This window comes from Dermacentor silvarum, chromosome 7 (assembly GCF_013339745.2).
Source record: "Dermacentor silvarum isolate Dsil-2018 chromosome 7, BIME_Dsil_1.4, whole genome shotgun sequence".
In the NCBI taxonomy this organism is placed as follows: domain Eukaryota; kingdom Metazoa; phylum Arthropoda; class Arachnida; order Ixodida; family Ixodidae; genus Dermacentor; species Dermacentor silvarum.
Genome location: NC_051160.1, coordinates 164,901,048 through 164,918,271, shown reverse-complemented (window position 1 = coordinate 164,918,271; position 17,224 = coordinate 164,901,048). Strand labels below are relative to the sequence as shown.

General features: G+C 47.9%; 1 protein-coding gene across 2 annotated transcripts in view; it reads left to right on the top strand.

The window, feature by feature from the left end:
- The first annotated feature begins 1,724 nt into the window (after window positions 1-1,724).
- The window catches only part of LOC119458661 (mitotic checkpoint serine/threonine-protein kinase BUB1-like), a 169,812-nt gene continuing 154,312 nt past the window's right edge, over window positions 1,725-17,224 (top strand). For both annotated transcript variants that reach the window (XM_037720526.2, XM_049671339.1), the window contains exons 1-4: window positions 1,725-2,034; window positions 9,360-9,419; window positions 12,296-12,440; window positions 13,964-14,160. In XM_037720526.2, coding sequence (XP_037576454.1) covers window positions 1,904-2,034; window positions 9,360-9,419; window positions 12,296-12,440; window positions 13,964-14,160 — 533 coding nt within the window. In that variant the 5' untranslated portion in view covers window positions 1,725-1,903. The remainder of the gene's footprint in view (window positions 2,035-9,359; window positions 9,420-12,295; window positions 12,441-13,963; window positions 14,161-17,224) is intronic.

Below are 17,224 nucleotides of genomic sequence, written 5' to 3'. Positions count from 1 at the left end.
AATCCATTCTCCCTGCTTGAAATAGATGCTGGCGAACAGCGCCGCGAACGGCACCTAACAAAGCACTGGCATGTGAAGCAGACGACGGGACGAAGGCGCTCGGTGCTTCCAGTGATTTGGCACTGCGGGTTATAAGGGCTGACGCACCGGAAAACGCATTTACGCGTGTCTTCTTTTGAGAAAGGTCGTCACTTGTGCGAGGCAGATCACATTCGTGGCATCAAGTAGTATATAAAGCAGAAAACGAGCGCAAATGGCGATGCAAATGCATACGCGAACGGAGCTCACCGCGGCAAGCTAAGACGTGGAACTCCAGCAGTTATGTTCCAGATGTTATTTTGCTGTGCGCGTTAACATTCTCGCGTATTTAATCATGTAAATAGGCGAAGAACACAACAATTATGGACAGAAAAAAAAGGAGACATACGTCTTCCTTATTCTGTTTCTTGAGCTGCTTCGCCGATCGCACATGTGTCAGTCGTTCTCTGTCCGTTGTAGCTCTTTTATCTTTGCAAGGCTTCCCCATTCTTAATTGCTTATAAACTAGCCCAATCTCCAGTCTCGGCCCATTTTATGTAGCTTAGCGCGACGGGAGCCGTCGGTGGCGGCGAGTGTGAACACGCCACTGAGTTGGCGTTCGCCGTCGATGCACAGCACAGTCATTTGCCGGAGTCAACCAGAGTTGGGAATAGCTAGGAAGGAAAATGTACATTAAACGGAAGACTGATACACTCATAAGACGGCAAAATGACTACAAATCTGAGTGTTCGCCTTCGGTGCCGAAGCTGCGGAGCCATTACACTGTGGAGGCGAAGACACGCAAGTGGGACACGAAGCTCTTGCGTATGAACGGCTCTCTTATTAACGTTAGAACTAGACCATAGCAAATCAGCGTCGGAAATGTACAGTGCCCAGCGATTGAAGCGCTGGCAGCGTGCGGTTGCCGCCGTTTTTTTTTTTTTCCTTTTCTTTTCAAACCACAGGTGAGCGCCGTGGGACCAAATGCAGTCATAATGCGTTACGAAGGTTTTCGCTTTCCCTCTACACCACAATGCATCAGTTCGGCGTCCCCAGCGCTTACAGTCAGTGCAAAAAGCGCTGGCGACCATGCGATTCGAGTATCGCGTTTCAATTGCTGAGCACTGAACGCGCTGTTGCCGACAGACCGCACATATACAGACTTTCCGCCTGAAAAACGCGATGCCGCGATGAACAACGATTGAATTGAATGGCGTAACCAGCTTCAGTCATGTTTCAGTAACTGTTGGTGCACCCAAAAACGCAACATGTTTGATCAGACTTTGTTTCACGGCAGCGCCTGCTGCGCGCGGCCCGGCCGCCACATGCCATTACTTTCACGGCGCAGCCGCATGAAGGCGCCACCGGTCCAAATTCATCCCGCGCCCGGTGCCTAGTACACTTTTGAGCGGCATTAGCACACAAGCAGAAAAGGCATACAGCGTTAACTGGCAGACGAGTTTGAAAAAAAAAACCAGGAGTAAAAAAGAAAAAAGCGTGAAACATGGCGTGAACAAACCAAGGAGCTTTAAAAATTTAAACCTCTTCGGAACGAACTCGTTCCTCCATGGGGGCGCACGCAAGCCGAGGCTTTCTTGTCGCCTAGGCAACCATCGCGCGTGCGCAGAGCCAATGGCAGAGCATGTTATACCACGTGACTTAGCTGTCAAATCAGCGCCAACGAATTTGAACTGCGGCCAACCGCGGCGCACCGCGCGTCATCTGGTTGCTTCGTCTTCATCGTGCTCGCGGGTTACCTCGGTTTTTCACGAAGTCGTCCTCGCTCGCCCATTCGTACCGAGCTAACGACGTCTGTGCGCCGTTAGCTCGCTGGCGGTGTTGCAGACAGGCGGTGCCGAGCGTGCCAGAGTGAACTGGTGGTGCAATGGCGGGTGACGGCGGCGATTGGGAGCTGTCCAAGGAGAACATCCAGCCGTTGAGGCATGGCCGCGCCATGTCGTCGCTGCAGGCAGCACTGGCTCCCGAGTGCCAAGAAAACCTCAGGCAAACACGACGGTGAGTCCAGTGCATGCCTGGTCGGTGCACGCCTGCGAGGCGACGTCCCGGAGAACATGATAGTTTACATCGCGTGGTCCGACGAGGTGGCTCCCGCGGAAAGCTTTGTTCGCGCGTTTCTGTTGGACGAATGGCTGGTATTGCTTAACGTGCAGTGAAATACCGCAACCAGCGTTTGTATGCTCGGTGCCGGCATAGCTGGGACTCGTGCTTGTCAGAGCAGCACGGCATAGAAATGGCCCGAAGCCGCCGGTGGAGTGCATCGATCCGCACGCTCGCACTAGTCTCAAAGGCAACGCTAAGGGCAGCGCACATTTCATTTGCTGCCTTTGGTTCCCATTCGGCGATGTGCTTGGCTTTTGCTGCTGCAGTGCCAAGGGCTATTTGAGGGAGAGTGTATATTGTGCCGGAGGAGTCGCTCGATATGCTGCCGGCAAGTTCGTCGTCCTTGGCTGGCTTCGGTCAGGGCGCGAGAAAAGTGACAATTTGCGCACGTACTAAGTGTAAACTACGTATTATTTTGTATGCTTCGGCGGCGCCTGGAATAGGGCAGCGGGGACACCAAAGCTGCAACTCAGACCCCTCTGGTTCCAACTTTGACCCCCCGTCGCACCTTGGGTGTCCTCCTGCGTTGCCCGCTTTATTACAATCTCGGATGCTCTTCCGAGACTTCTGTTTGCCGCCCCTGTACATAGGTGTAAAGCTTTGCAACTTCAATGAGCGTTACCTTGAACTTTTGACTGCGGCATAGTCTTTTCGTTTGACGTTCGAAGTTCTCGCCAACTGCGTGCAGTAATGCGAAAACTACCGGTCGCCTTTGATGTCAACTGAGTGGAAGCTTCTCGGGAGGACATGAGCGAGTCAGCCCGCGGAACGTGCAACTCTCGTTACAGGTTAGCTGACATAATGCACCTGCAAAGCAGCTCAGACAGCAGGCCTTTCAAGGATTGAGTCTAGGAATTCAACAGTCAACTTGCATTCTTGCAAACTCAAGTTGTTAAATGTTTCATAGACTTTGAGATGCCAGCTATTCCTTTTTGTCGTTAAAAATATCGAGCTATGTAAGATAGCTCAATCCACCGTCGGAAGATTAGACATGGCGTGAAATAACTCCTTCCTTCATGGGGGCGCACAAGCCGAGGCTTTTTTGTCGCTCATGCAAACATTGCGCATGTGCAAAAAAAAAAAAAAGACTATTCTTCCACTGTGCTCAGCATAGAGTTTCTCACTATAATATAGTGAGAAACTCTATGGTGCTCAGGGTGCCTTGTCACGAAAAAGTGAAGGAAGCCATTATGGTTTACCGAGTCATTTCAAGCTCCACCACACCAAAAGGTAGCAGTGACGTCATTTGGACTCTGTGGAGCATGGAGGAAGGAGGGAGCATACCGTAATGCGATTGTCGCTGACTGTGGTGGCCGAACATGGGGTGAAAACGTCAGAGCGCGCAGTAGGTTTTAGTACTCCTGGTTGATTTTTTTTTTTAATACCCATTCGAAACCATTTGAAACTCTTGAAATTAACAAAAACAAAACTGAGGAAACGAAATCAAAACAAGGAAAAATCTTTTTCCTTCCTGCATGCGAGCAGCTGCTTACGAGCGTGCATCGAATAAAAACTACCGGTAACTAAACGTCTCGGCAAATCTCGGTTGTCCGTGATCTCGGCGCAAGAGGTCACGTGTTGGGCCACCACTGCTGGCTACACGAAGCGTTCGCTTGCCAAGGCTGGCTGCGTGACGTAATGCTCCCTCCTATATTTTTTCTTCCTCCATGCTGTGGAGGCTGTTCTAGCACACGGTTGCCTTTTAATATGCAGGGTGTCCATTTTTAAGTTTTATGGAATGTTTAGAAAGCGCCTGTGGCAGGTAGCATAATTCTTATCGTTGGGCTCGGTTCTTCGAAGAGGTGGACATTAGTAGCACGAGAAATCGAAACACATATTCAACTAATTAAGGTATTCACTAATCAACTTCTTAGTGAATTACTTTACGACACATATTGCAATTTACAAATTGTAGCTGGTGAGCTCGTCAGGCGTATCCACTTGGAATGAATTTCCAGAATGACACCATTTTGGAGATATGCGCCATCAAACTCTCCGTAAAAATGCACTGTTCCACTTAATGTTTTACCAAAAGGCTGTTTTATGCATTGAAGCACAAAAGTAACTGGAACGCCCTTGTATTTCGTGCCACACTTTGGTAAATATTTCGAAACTGGTGTCATCCTGGAAATTCATTTCAAGTGAATGCGTCTTGCAAACGCTGGTTGTTGTGAATTCACGACATAACGAATAAGTGCCACCTACACCCTGGAAGTGTTTTCTAGCTGAATGTTTCCGGTTGTCTCATGCATTCGAGGCAATGTTTTCCACTGCTGACATGCAGTGCAATCTAGGAGCACAAGGCAGGGAACTATGTCTTGGATTGACGAGGTACATACAATGTAAACTGTTTTCAACAGTTTTTGTGAATGTCAGTTCATGCTTCCAAAATTCCTTTCACATTGTGTACATCCCAGAGGTGGTGAGCTTGAGAATAGTTAATTTTTTGCATTACCGCTTTGGCAATGTTATGTTGCGACATTCGGAATTTGCGGCACTCAATGGCTGTAGAGAGAGAAAAGGCGTGCAGTATGTGTGCCTGTAGCCAGTGGCCTAGCCAGGAACATTTTTTTTTTTGGTGTGAAGGGCACGCACTTGATTGGAGTAGGCGGGGGTGAGGCAGGCAGGTGTTCTCGCACGTCTTTTTGTGCCAGTTATCCCTGCTGCACAGAAATTTCGGGGGGGGGGGGGGGAGGAGGAGCACCTGTCCGGTGTGCACTCCCCCAACTCTGGCCACACCCCATGCATTACCACTGACAGCACCAGACACTGGCCAGCCGTCAACAGCACGCACCAACCGTGCAAGCAACCAGGGTGCAAGGGCTGGCCAGTTTTTTGTGTGCACAAAGCGCACCTCTCTCTGAACAAAGGTTGCAACATTTTTTTTTTTATATTGCACAGCCGTGGGTTACCAGAATAGTTCTGCACATGTTATGCAGGGAACGGCCTCAGGCTCATTTAGTTTTCTTGCAATACGTGTGGAATGTTTTTGGCGTAAGTGCTGAATGTTGCGACATAACACAGAGTTAATAGAAAATTCAGTCCTTGCACAAAATATTGGTGGCATTCGATTGCGAGGGCTAAACGAAGTTGAAATCCCATGCCAATATATTTTTGGGCTGTTCTTTTAATGATTCTGGCATTAAAGGGTAGATGTTTAAAGCAAAAGTCTGCAGTGGGGACCGGCAACTACGATCAAGCAACTGGTTAGCTCGTCTGTCTGTCTATGTTGTCGATGCTATATGGGTGTATTCTGTGTGAAATTGGCCAAATAGTTTAGCTTCCGTGTGCAACTAATAATGAAGGTCCAGAAAGGATCCTTAGTTTCTTGTAACTATTTTATGCGTGATGGTTAGCACAGATCATTTCACAATGTTCTCATTTTGCTTCATGGTATCTTAGTGCAAATTGACAGACAAGAAAAAAAAAAATCAAGTACGGCTGCTATTGTCTGTAGTCAAATGCCTGTAGAATGAAGTGCTCGGGACTTCAAATATTATTCGTAATACAAGTCACTTCGTTGTTAAAAATGTGCACTGTACTGCTCCTAGTAACATTTCATGCATTTCCAGTGCTTTAAAGAAATGGGGAAAATTAAGAGGAAAGACGAAAGGACAGGTAGGACGCTGACGTCCTACCCGTCCTTTTCTTTTCTCTTAATCTTACCTATTTCTTTAAAGTGTTGGAAGTGCATGAATGTCAACGTTCCAAAGCCCAGCTGTTTGCTTTAAGTACTGCTCACAGTAAAGCAAGCTAAGCACACACATTCAATAAGAGAAAACCTTATCTAACAAGAACTTGATAGACTTGGTGAAATAAGTAGAATTTTTTTATGTGCACAATTCGTCTGACAGGGTTTGTGACTATGGCAAAATTTATTGCATTGAGGCTCACAGCACGATCAACGGCAAAACGCAAGAGCTGTGCAAAGTAATGCTGTGGATCATCGAACGATGCTATCGTCTCCCTTGCCGTAAAAAAATGTGGTTGATCCCTCTTATATAGGAATCGGTATAGAACACGAAAGTGAAACGTGTCTTCACAGAAGTAGTGTAATGTTTATTGCACATTGATATATAATGTCTATTGGTGTTTTGTGGCTAAAGCGCCCTTAGGCGTTGATGCACCCACGCTGACGCCTGGTGGCACGTCTCCTCCATCACGACTACCAACGTCGATGACCATGAGCAACCGTCGTGCGTATGGAAGCTGCACTACGCTGCACACGCTAGCACAACGCGAAAGACGAAGCACGTAACTGACACACTAATACAACGCGCAAGACAAAGCACGTAACTGAATCGTCACCGAGTCAAATCAGCGCGTACAGCGCGTGGTAATTGCAGCCTCCGCGATCAACTTCAGAAACATTTTCAGAGCTAATTGCGGAGGCCACGCTCCGCTGTGCTGAGTACGGTGAACGCCACCTATGTGGCGTTGGTAGTGCTTCTTGATGCCAGCGTCCCTTCGAATGCTGGCATCGAGGCGTCGTAGTGCTGAGACCACCGAAGCGTTCACTGTCGGTGCGCGTTAGTGTCATAATGCAGTACTTCTCTTTTCTGCTCGTAGGCGGCGGCACCGCCCAGCAAGAGCGCGGGTACTCGGAGGAGTGTTAGATATATAAGGCGCGTCTGTGTAGCTCTCTGCAAATGCGTTTGTGGCGCAATGGGTTAAACGCTCGGCGATCTATCGTCGCGGACCGAGAGGTCGTGGGTTCGATTTCCAAATTTTGCATGTTTGTGGAACTTTTTCTTCTGGTTTCTTTCTTTGTATTATGTTCGTGTATGTTCGTGTGACGTATTTCCGTGACGGAAATACGTCAGTGAAGTCTTGGTGGACCCCGGCATAAAACACTTTCGTGTTAAAATTTGTGGTTCTTTTACAGGATCTTGACTACCGTTGCCTTTGTAGACAGTCACATCCCTTCCACCGTAGACAGCTTTGACGACATTGTCAGTCGACAGTTCCGATTATATCGTCACTGTGACGTTATTGGGTGCAGGATCACTCCAGAAAGAGATAGAAGCAGCACGCAGAAGCACAAACACACATCAGACTTGTATTGGACACGTAATACATTGAAACGGCACACACGTAACAGTTCCCCAAAATGTGCGCTAGAAGACATGCAGATATATATAGGCTAGTTAAACGCAGTCTGCCTACAGTTCATGTCGAAACAGGTGTCACCATGTCAGAGACGTCGAGGAGCCGATGTCGAACAGCAGTGTTGGACAACAGGGTTGGATCGCCTCATGGAACTCAGGTGGCCCTGCGCCACAGTCGATGTACCGGAGCCTCCGCATGCCCGGTTACCCGATGGCGGGGTTTGCGCCCCAGAGCACACTGCAGCAGCCCACCGGATCATGTCCACAGCTGGCAGGGTAGCCCTGCGGCCGCTCACACGAACGCTCGATCAGCCAGGTTCAGGACCGCCAGCCCTCCTGGACCAGTTGCCCAGCGGAAGAACTGGACGAGGTAGCCCTGTGACCGCTCACCCGAACGCTCGATCAGCCAGGCTCAGGACCGCCAGCCCTCCTGGACCAGTTGCCCAGCGCAAGAACTGGACGAGGTGGCCCCTCAGCTGGTGACAGCTTTGATTGTGGTGCAGACGTAGCGGCGCGGGTGGCGATAGCTCCTATGGGCCGAATGCCCAGCGAGGAAGCTCCGCCATCGAACGCCGAACCTCGCGCACTGCTCACGCCACGGGCCACGCACTCTCGAGCCACGCTTTTTCAAGGCGCCACCGTCGACGCTCACCTATCAGTGTCGATGATGATGATGAGTACATACCCATTCATATGTATTGGCCAAGAGTCGGGGTCCTCTTCGCCACCGCACGGCACACTGTCTTCATATGTTTGTTTGCCACTCCCGCGTGCAATATATTATCACAGTCACGTCATAAATACGACTTGTCAGCCTTCGCACCCGCCGACGCATTACTACTAGCAGTGTACGAGCCGAGCGATTCCCGAAGCAGTGCAAGAAGACTACTTTCGACATCGGAGAGCTTGACAAGCGCGCCGCTGGCACCGTCTGTAGCGTAGAGTGCACCTCGGTGACGTCTGGGGAGAGCAGTGGCGGCAACGCTACATGGGGGCGTTTTCTGTAAACCAACAAATCGGCTGCTGGGGACACCAAAGTCGTCGTAGTGGTCTTCATTGTTAAGGCATTCACAATACAAATGAGAGGCAGGAATTCAGCTGGGACATAATCCTTCGCTGTACAGGTCAGTTAGCTGTAGAGGCGTTCGACTGTATTTGCTTGCGCTACACCTTGCACTAAGTTTTCGGTTGCCCGAATACAAGACAGACTAGCCCAAGCAGTCCTTAAAGCTTTCTTTTCTTCAATGTGTGCTATCTTCAGCCCTGTTGCTTCTAATTCACTGCAGCTTTGCTGTAATGCTAGTGGTAGGAACATTTTATTCCTATGTAGCTAAAGGGTGGTGTAATGCGTTCCACACCGCCTCAACATCACATCAGAGGCAGCAGGCATACACGGAATGTTGGTACCCAAGAGTGCAGCTCGATGGGGGACTGTGCCAGCAATGGTGGTTCCATGTGTTGACTACCATGAACCTCCTGGCTCTCGAATACATCACTTGTGCCACTGGAAAATGTTGGTAGATGTGCCTATGCTGTGTTTTTTGTCATGCCAATTTGGGATGCTCTCTCTGTTTAGACTTTGTTGCTTTTAAGTTTTCAGGATGTCCTCGTGCGCTGGGCATTGCCATAGCCCGACATTTGATTTACTGCCAAATAGAAAATGTCCTTACTGGCCCAGTTCACTGTCATGTTCAAGAGCTCGAAATCATATCCAATGATGTAGGTGCTTTCACATAGCTTGCTGCAAAATGTTTTTGAAAAGTGTGTTTAGTAACTGGCTACTGAAAAACTGAATCAAATGGTGGAAATTAATCTGAAACCCTTCACTATGGCATCTTTCATTGGTGTGTTGCTTTCGGACATTAAACTTAAATTCATCAGGCTTCATTCAATGAATAAATCCACCAAGATGCTACCCTAAGAGTTTTGCCCGTCTTGGTAATCCAGGGAGTGTGGTCTACCAATGGTCATTGTGACAAGTGCGCCTTAAATGTTTACGTGAATCGCAACAGGTTGAAGCAAGCTTTGCTTCGAGTGCCCTCGGCATATCTAAAACATGTTTGCAGGGTGCTGGGCCTGGCATGGGAATTTCATTCTTTCTCTTATTTGCAGTGAGTTCGAGGAAGAGCTTCGAACCACATCTGGGGTCAACCTGCTGGATGTATACCACAGGTAACATTGAGCCGCATTTCCCACTACTGGCTCTAAAGGCCTGCAGCCAATACTTTTTAAAAATTCAGCTGTAATAATGGAGACTAACTGTAATAATTTAAAAGCCTCTTCCACCTTTCCTGCTACGACACCACTTCCCACTTTGTGCTTCTGACTACGTTGGTGTGAAACTCATTGTAAGCTTTGAACAGAGTGAATTCAGTGTAAGTGAACACAGGGAAAGGCTTCGATGATGTGCACGTGTGGGATATCTTTATTTTTTAGATGAGTAAATGAAAAAAAAATGAAGACGTTGCTCGATGGCATCAGATTAGTTGGCCCACTAGCAACACAAATGTTCGTCATTAGGGAACAGGAGGGGGGCAGCGCATGAAGGAGACGACACAAACGGTGCACTCACAAATTTTTATTTCGAAAGACATAGCCCTTAATATGTACACCATGCGACAGAAAAAAAGTACATCTTGCTGTAAAAAAGTAACAGACAAGACGTATTTGTCTTTTCAGTTCAAGTTACGCGTCTGCGTTTATGCAAGCCTTCCAAAAAGAATAATTCTTGATCGTGCAGCCTGACACACGTGTCGTTACGTTGGGCGATGTGGAAAGCCTCGATAATCTCCTCAGTTTACCCATCCTCGTGGTGGGGAAATAGTGTAGTGTCATGGAATAACGGCAAGTAGCTGCACTAAATTGGTGCATATCAAGTGTTTTTTTATGCACCAAACAAACTTGCAAAAAGTCTTAATGTGGCTTCCTTCGGGCTCCAGCTGCGTTTCTGAATGTTCTTTTACTGACATTTAATACTGACCAACCTGCTGCTTGCTGCATTGGGGAACTCCTTTAGATTCACTGTAAAAGATGAAGAAAAGGAGACAAGCTTTCACGGGCACTAGTTATTGGGATATCCTGAAATTTGTACAGCCTTTGCTCTCGGTACTGTTTAATAGCTTATCGATGATCAAGGACTACATTGAATTCTGGAGTTAACCAAAGATTCAACCTAGTGAGTTTGGGGAACTTTCATTGCATGTTTATTTTATGGCCAGAAAATGAAAACACTATGAATTCGGTGATGTTGCACTAATATGTACCTATATAACGTAACTTATTGTTACGAGCTCTCGCAACAGAGTGCACAAAAAGCACAATTGATTATAGAGACGGAAGGAGTGGAAAGAAAGACGTTTGGCTGGCTGCCTCGGTACTGTCCGCAGAGAATACCAACCATCCGGAGTCATCTGCTTTTTACCTTTGAAGTAAATGCCTCACGCATAGCAATATATAACATAACAGCTACATCTCTCAAGTAAGAGAAACTACTTTTTTTCTGTGCTACTAATAACCAACCTTATCCATCAAGTGCAAATCAAGTCATGAAAAGTTCTCCAGACCAAACCTACTCTTGCTGTTTGAAAATAAAAATTGCATGTTCTAATGTACCTAAAACGGCACAGTTGGCTATGGGGGACGCTGAAGTTGAGGGCTCCAGATCTCTCTTGACCAACTGGGTCTCTCTGACATGTGCACAAGTCCATTTACACAAGTGTGTTTGCATTTTGTTGCCTTCGAAATGTGGCCAGGCACTCCTGCTCTTTACGGCCCTTTTAGTGCCCTGTAAGCTCCATTGTAAAGCAAAGTTTCAAGCTAGAAATAGCTTAGGGCTTCCTTTTAATGCTGTCCTTACTAGTGCTTTGAAATGTATCAGGTTGACCTGTCCCTTCCATTAAACTTATGATTATGCATCGATAGGCCCTTGCATAAGTTTGTATATAAGTGTATTCTTAATTCCACCCTGAATGCACTGCTGTGTTTCATTCATAATTCTATTGCGATAGCAATTATATGGACACTCCAGGTGCATTTCTGCCGTTGCCTTCGCCGTGAGGTTCCGTATAAAGTCCAACGGTGATAAAATTGTCACTGCGCCGTATGCTGTATGTGTGAGTGAAAGCGTGCAAGAGTGAGCCGGCGATCGTGGCTCAATCTCACGCACACAAGGGAGGAAAGCGGGAAGGAAGCGCGATGTCTTCCATCGCATGCAACCCTCCGGAGGGAGTCGGCGCGTTCTATTCCGTGTGGCCCAGGTGGCCGGCACGCGCTTGCCCAGGCCTCTGTATCCTGAAAGCCATCAGCGTTGTCAACACAGTCCGCCACATACTGTTTTTGCGGCTTAGTTTGCGTTGATGCGAGACGTAGCATGAAGTTAAATTCGCTCGCTGCTGCTGCGGCGCTTCCTCATTCCAGCATTATGACGCGAGTTTCCTTGGTCATCAAGTGAGGTGTTTGCTTATGTGCGCGTGACACCGTGCTTGTTCATTTAGTTAGTATGCCTATGTTTGCAAATTTATATGGCCGATAAAACTACTATCCTTTGTATAGCTGTTCACTAATCTGCTATCGCAATCGATGCTTCGCTTTTCGGGCTAAACACGGACGTTTTTTTTCCCCCTTTCCCGTCAAGATCACTGTGGCATTAGTATGGCAATGTACAATACACCAATATTCTTTGCTGCTTTCTTTATTGCGTAATATTGTTGCCAGAAATGTGCACTTTGATATACCCTCTGTTCTATGAGCTTGTGTAAAGTGGTAAAAATTAATCTGGAGTCTTCCACTACAGCGTGCCTCATAATCAGATTGTGCTTTTAGCGTGTAAAACACCAGAATTTTTTTTCTTTTTTAGGATTACAGTCTAGCCCCAGGCTATAATGAAGGCAGATATAACAAAATATAAAACATAACTAAGTGGATCTAAGGCTTTTTTAATGGTTTTCGCTCATGTTTTTACTGATCGTCATCAGATGTGATGTGACCTATCACAAGGTTTAATTGTGCTTGAAAATAAACAGTGAAGTAATGCAGTGCTTGTTTGCCAGGTACGTGCTGTGGGTGGAGCAGCACCATGTGACGGGCGGGCATGGTGTGAACCTGCGGCAGCTGCTTGAGCAGGCCATTGTGCAGTTCAAGGAAAACAGGGAGCTCTTCAACGACGAACGCTACGTTGGAATTTGGATACGCTACGTGGGTGCTCCTCTGGCAGCTCTTCTACTTGCAGCTGGATTCTTCTTTTATTTTGTTTTCATGAGAGGCTTGCATTTGATAGTAATAGCATATTCTGCAGTTGGTTTGACTTTATGGTGAAAGATGCGAGGGGGGGGGGGGGCACACTCACTTGAATGGTAAGGGGCTCTGGTTCTTTGTCCCTTGCTGCTTTTGCCAATCGGGTTGCATTTGCACTTCGGCATGGTTTTTTTTTTTTTTTGTGATGGCACATATGGGCTTCAGATGAAGCAAACTGCATTGGATGGTGCTCAGTCTTGAGTTGAATGCTTAGTTCTCTTTGGTGGTTAGAACAGAGATCACACACACGGACCATGTTGATGACCCTCGGAGTTTGGGTCCACGATCATTACAAGTGCCATCCACGCACTTTGTTGGCAGAACAGAGAAAGCTCATGTACAGGCACAAATTTCTGAACACCAACCATGTAAGCCAGATTGGTCTGCAACTGCTTTGGCTTTATACAATTGATGCAAGGTTGAGCTAGAAAAAAAAAAAATTCCACTTCTGAACTCGACCATCGTCAGTTGAAATCAAAACTGTCAGATCACTATTCACAGCTTAAGAAGAAGCATCACTCTGCAGTGATACAGGCGACTTTGCTCTGGAGTGGCCAGACAGCAAGGACAAGCGATACAGTGTGGATCTGCTCAATTATGCGGAGTCAAATAGCCAGATTTGAGACTGTTGATTCTCGTCTATGCGTCCGAGTTTTCAAATCTTGTGTTTATGCTGTTCAGGCAAAAGTCACCATGTCGGCAGAAAATGGTTTAGGAAGGCAATGTGCATGTGTTGTGAGACTTCACAAGGCTGTGGCCACTCATCTCCATGATCAGCACCACAGCCAAAAAGAAATATAAGAAGGAAGCGCCATTTAATTTCTACAAGTTTTTAAAGGAAGGAATTGACCCACATTAACGTATTGCTTCTGCTTTGATGTCAAAAATTGGGGGGGGGGGGGCATTAAAAATTTAGACCACCTGGAGTTCTTCAACGTGCACCTAAAATTCAGTATCCGGGTGTTTTCACATTTCACCCCCATGAAAATGCGGCCGCCATGACCGGGTTTTGATCCTGCGTCCTGGGGGAGTGATGTGATGTAGAGGTGTACTTCATTACCTATAGTCGGGTACAACTTAAGAAAACAGGACAGGCCCTGCCCAGATGACGGAAGCGCAGCAGCCAATTGCCTCAGTGACTGAAGAAATAGTCCCGCTGACACGACTTGGCCCAGCTTGAAGCGCGGGCTACCGTGTTCTCCGTCGGCAGGGGCACCTGCCGTCCGGCTCATGACGTCAGTCTAGAGTGCGCACCCATTGGTGGAGGCTCATATTCATCCGCCTTTGAGGGGACGAATGCCGCTGCCTTCTAAAGTTGTACCAGACTATAGTAAACGATTGCCATCTTAGGTGTCGGTCAAGACAGCTGTGCTTGGCAAAACGAATTGTAAGCCTTGTATAGAGGCATGATATGCTGTGTGCAGGCTGTGCAGTCATCGGAGCCCCTCGCAGTGTTCAAGGCAATGTTTGAGACCGACATCGGGGTGCGGCAGGCCCAGTTCTATGCCATTTGGGCACAGCACCTGGAAGCATCGGGAGATACCCGTGGGGCATCACGTGTCCTCCAGGGAGGCATCGATCGACATGCTGAGCCCACCAGCTTGCTTGAAGGGGCATTGAGGTTTGTCTGCAATTCACTTGGTACTGTACTGGTGTCACAGAGGGTGCTTGCAGAGTGCTGTTCATCAGGGTATCACTGGCTGCAGTTTCACGCTGAGAGTACTGTAGTGAATCCTAGGTTATGCATGCACTGCCAGAATGGCTGTTCATTCACCATAGGAGTGATAAGTAGTACAGTAAAACTACATAAACATAATAGCAGCTGAACGTAGTTGTGACTAATCTGACCCAGTCCCCATAGAACCTAATGTATTGGCCAACTGCTTTAAGGGCCTGAAACAATCTCTGAAATTTTTTCAATGTTTCAAATAAATACGTGCATCACTTACAGTGCAGTCGTCTTCTGTTAATTTGGCCCTGAAAAAACTGACGAAATTAATGGAATTTACCAGCAGGTTGAATTAATCAACATGCAGAAAAAATGGCGAAATGCACTGCCAATTCATTTGGCAGTATTTGCCCGATCCTTCACATGCCCCCGAATCAAACACACGTCTGTTTTCTGTAGGTCCAAAGTAAAAAACTAACGTAGAAATGACAAAGGTCCTAAACAAAGTAGAAATTTAACGTGCACCCTATGTGTTTAAGCGAGTGTCATTTTGCAGAAGCTGTATGACACACGGTATCCTTCTTGTGGTTGGAACACCAAGAAAGTAGTTTCTGCTGTGCCTCGTTTACGGCATTGAACGAGTTGTCGGTCAAACCCACTTATAACAATCCCAGATACAGTGCCCCTTTGTTTAAAGAATTGACATCAGTGGTCACAGTGGAGCCACGGTGGCGGTTTATTTAACACAATAGCGTTAAGGGCTCGGTGTCGAAGAAAATCCGTCGTCATCGATGAGTGAAAATTTCTGTATATTTTTAGGTAGAGTATAGATCACTTATAATGTAACCGCTTATAGTGCAGGACCGGATATAGTGCGGTCTTTTAGACTCCCGTTAATTTTCCCATAGCACTCCATGTATACACGTATCGCTTATAGTGCAGTTGCGGGAAACGAAATACCGGTTACAGTGCGGCTGCCTGGGAGTACGGAAGTCAGCAGAGATGGCAAACGCTCCCCTCAAACGGGCGCCCCAAGGAGTGCTCGAGGAAGAAAGAGAGACGAAGTGGAGGAGAAGGGCACGTGGTGCGAACAAACAGCCAGTGAGGCTGAAACCGGAATCTTGAGTGCGAGTCGTGAAATATCACGGCGCGCATAGCGAGCGAGGGCCACGAAACTGCCAAGGCCAGCCACCGCTCGCTTCATAACGGCAGTAAACGAAACTTCAGTGAGCGGGTGGCGCCGGCACGGCACGGGGAAGGGCGCATGCAGAGGCTGGAATGTGAGGGAGGAGGGCGGCAGGGAAGCGGATTTCGCTTTGGCAACTCCGCCGCTTTGGTGGCTCCCCTCGCCCTCCCTCGTAATTCCCTCACTTTCTACTGTCACCGTGCGCGCCCGCCGCCTTGCAGGTGCCGCCGCTACAGCCGGCCCGGCGCCAGCTCCCCAAAGTTTAGTTTTCTGCCGTTATCGGGAAGTGGCCGTTGGCCGGCCTGGGACAGCGCCGCTGCTTCCCTCTGCCCCATAGCCACAGCGTGCAAGGTCAACACGTGACTAGAAAGTAGAAGCATAAAGGAGAAAGAAGGATTCACTGCCATTTCTACGCGTGGCTACGGTAGTGTGGCTGAGACGTCGGCACGTAGATGCATGTTCCGGTGCAACGCAGAATCGGCGACCTTGCCATTTGAGAGAGGGTGAAATTTTCGCTGCATTTTTTTCTTTTTGTTTTGTTCGCGCGCGACATTGAGGGGTCTCTAAGCTTTTACTCTATGGCGGTGCTGGCGCAATGCCGGTCGGAGGCGCCGCTGCGCGATTTGGTTCGAATTAACGAGATTCGACTGTAAGTTGAATGCAAACGTTGTAACCGCATTCCTCGACTGTCACATACGCGTGGCGGCTCGGTGCACATGTTTTGCATATGTGCGGGCCTTGCAAATTGTTGCTTTGGTTATACAGTGTAAACCGCTTATAACGTAAGTCGCCGGAGTCGCGAATATCCGCACTATAAGCGGTACCGCTTATCACCTTGAGGTTGTCGATCTTCCCTTGGCTCGGACAATTGTCAATTATGGAAAGCACTTGCCAATTCTTTGCGTCGATCCGTCTATCCAGAAGGCACACGTAATCTTCAAAAATAGCAGTCATCCATGCTCGCTTGTTACTTCTGCAGATGCATTCCTTGTGAATAGTTGCATTTTGGAAGCACCGCTGCTTCTCCGCCTTCCCCAGTATCAACAAGGGAAGCTTGTCCTCGCCTGTTGCATTGGCACCAAACAGCACCGTGACACGCTCCTTGCTTTGTGAGGATCCGCCAGTGGTAGTGAACGTGCGATTAGGTAGCACCTTGTAGAAAAATGCAGCCTCATCTAGGTTGTAGATGTCTTCATACTTTTAAAGTAGAGCTTGGAGCCGATGTTGGCACCATAAGTCTACAGTGTCGCGGTTCACGGCTGCGCTTTCGCCGACTTTGAGGTCGCGCAGTGTCGTTTCTTTATCCGCTCAAGTCAGCCATTGCTGCACTTGAAATCATTGTGGCCTATTTGGAAGGCGAGAGCTTCAACTTTTGCAGTAAGTGCAAGTCCATGTACGGGGAGATTTGCACTTCTGGCGTTCTTCAGCCACTGTTAAAGTGCACCTTGACTTCAGAGTATTTTGAATCGAGATTCCTCTTTCTCCTTGCCGAGAAGCTCTTTTCAAAGCCATCCAGCACAGCTGCCTTGTTTTTCAATACAGTTGATAAAATAGACGGCGGTGTGCCGAATTCCTTCTCGATGTCAGTTTTCTGCCGGCCGTCTTTTTCCACTTCTTTCTGCTCCAAAGTCGCACTTCACCCGGAGTCTGACGGAGCCATTTATCACTGTAGACCACAAAAGCACATGGCCTGCAGCATGGATCCAAACGCACGCGCAGTCGGCGCTGAAGTGACTGAATGTGGTGGGCAGCGCAGAAGGCAGAAGCTTCAAAATGTTGTCAGGGCATCTCGCTTTCCTCGTCAGTGCGCGCTGGTGATGGTGACGGTTG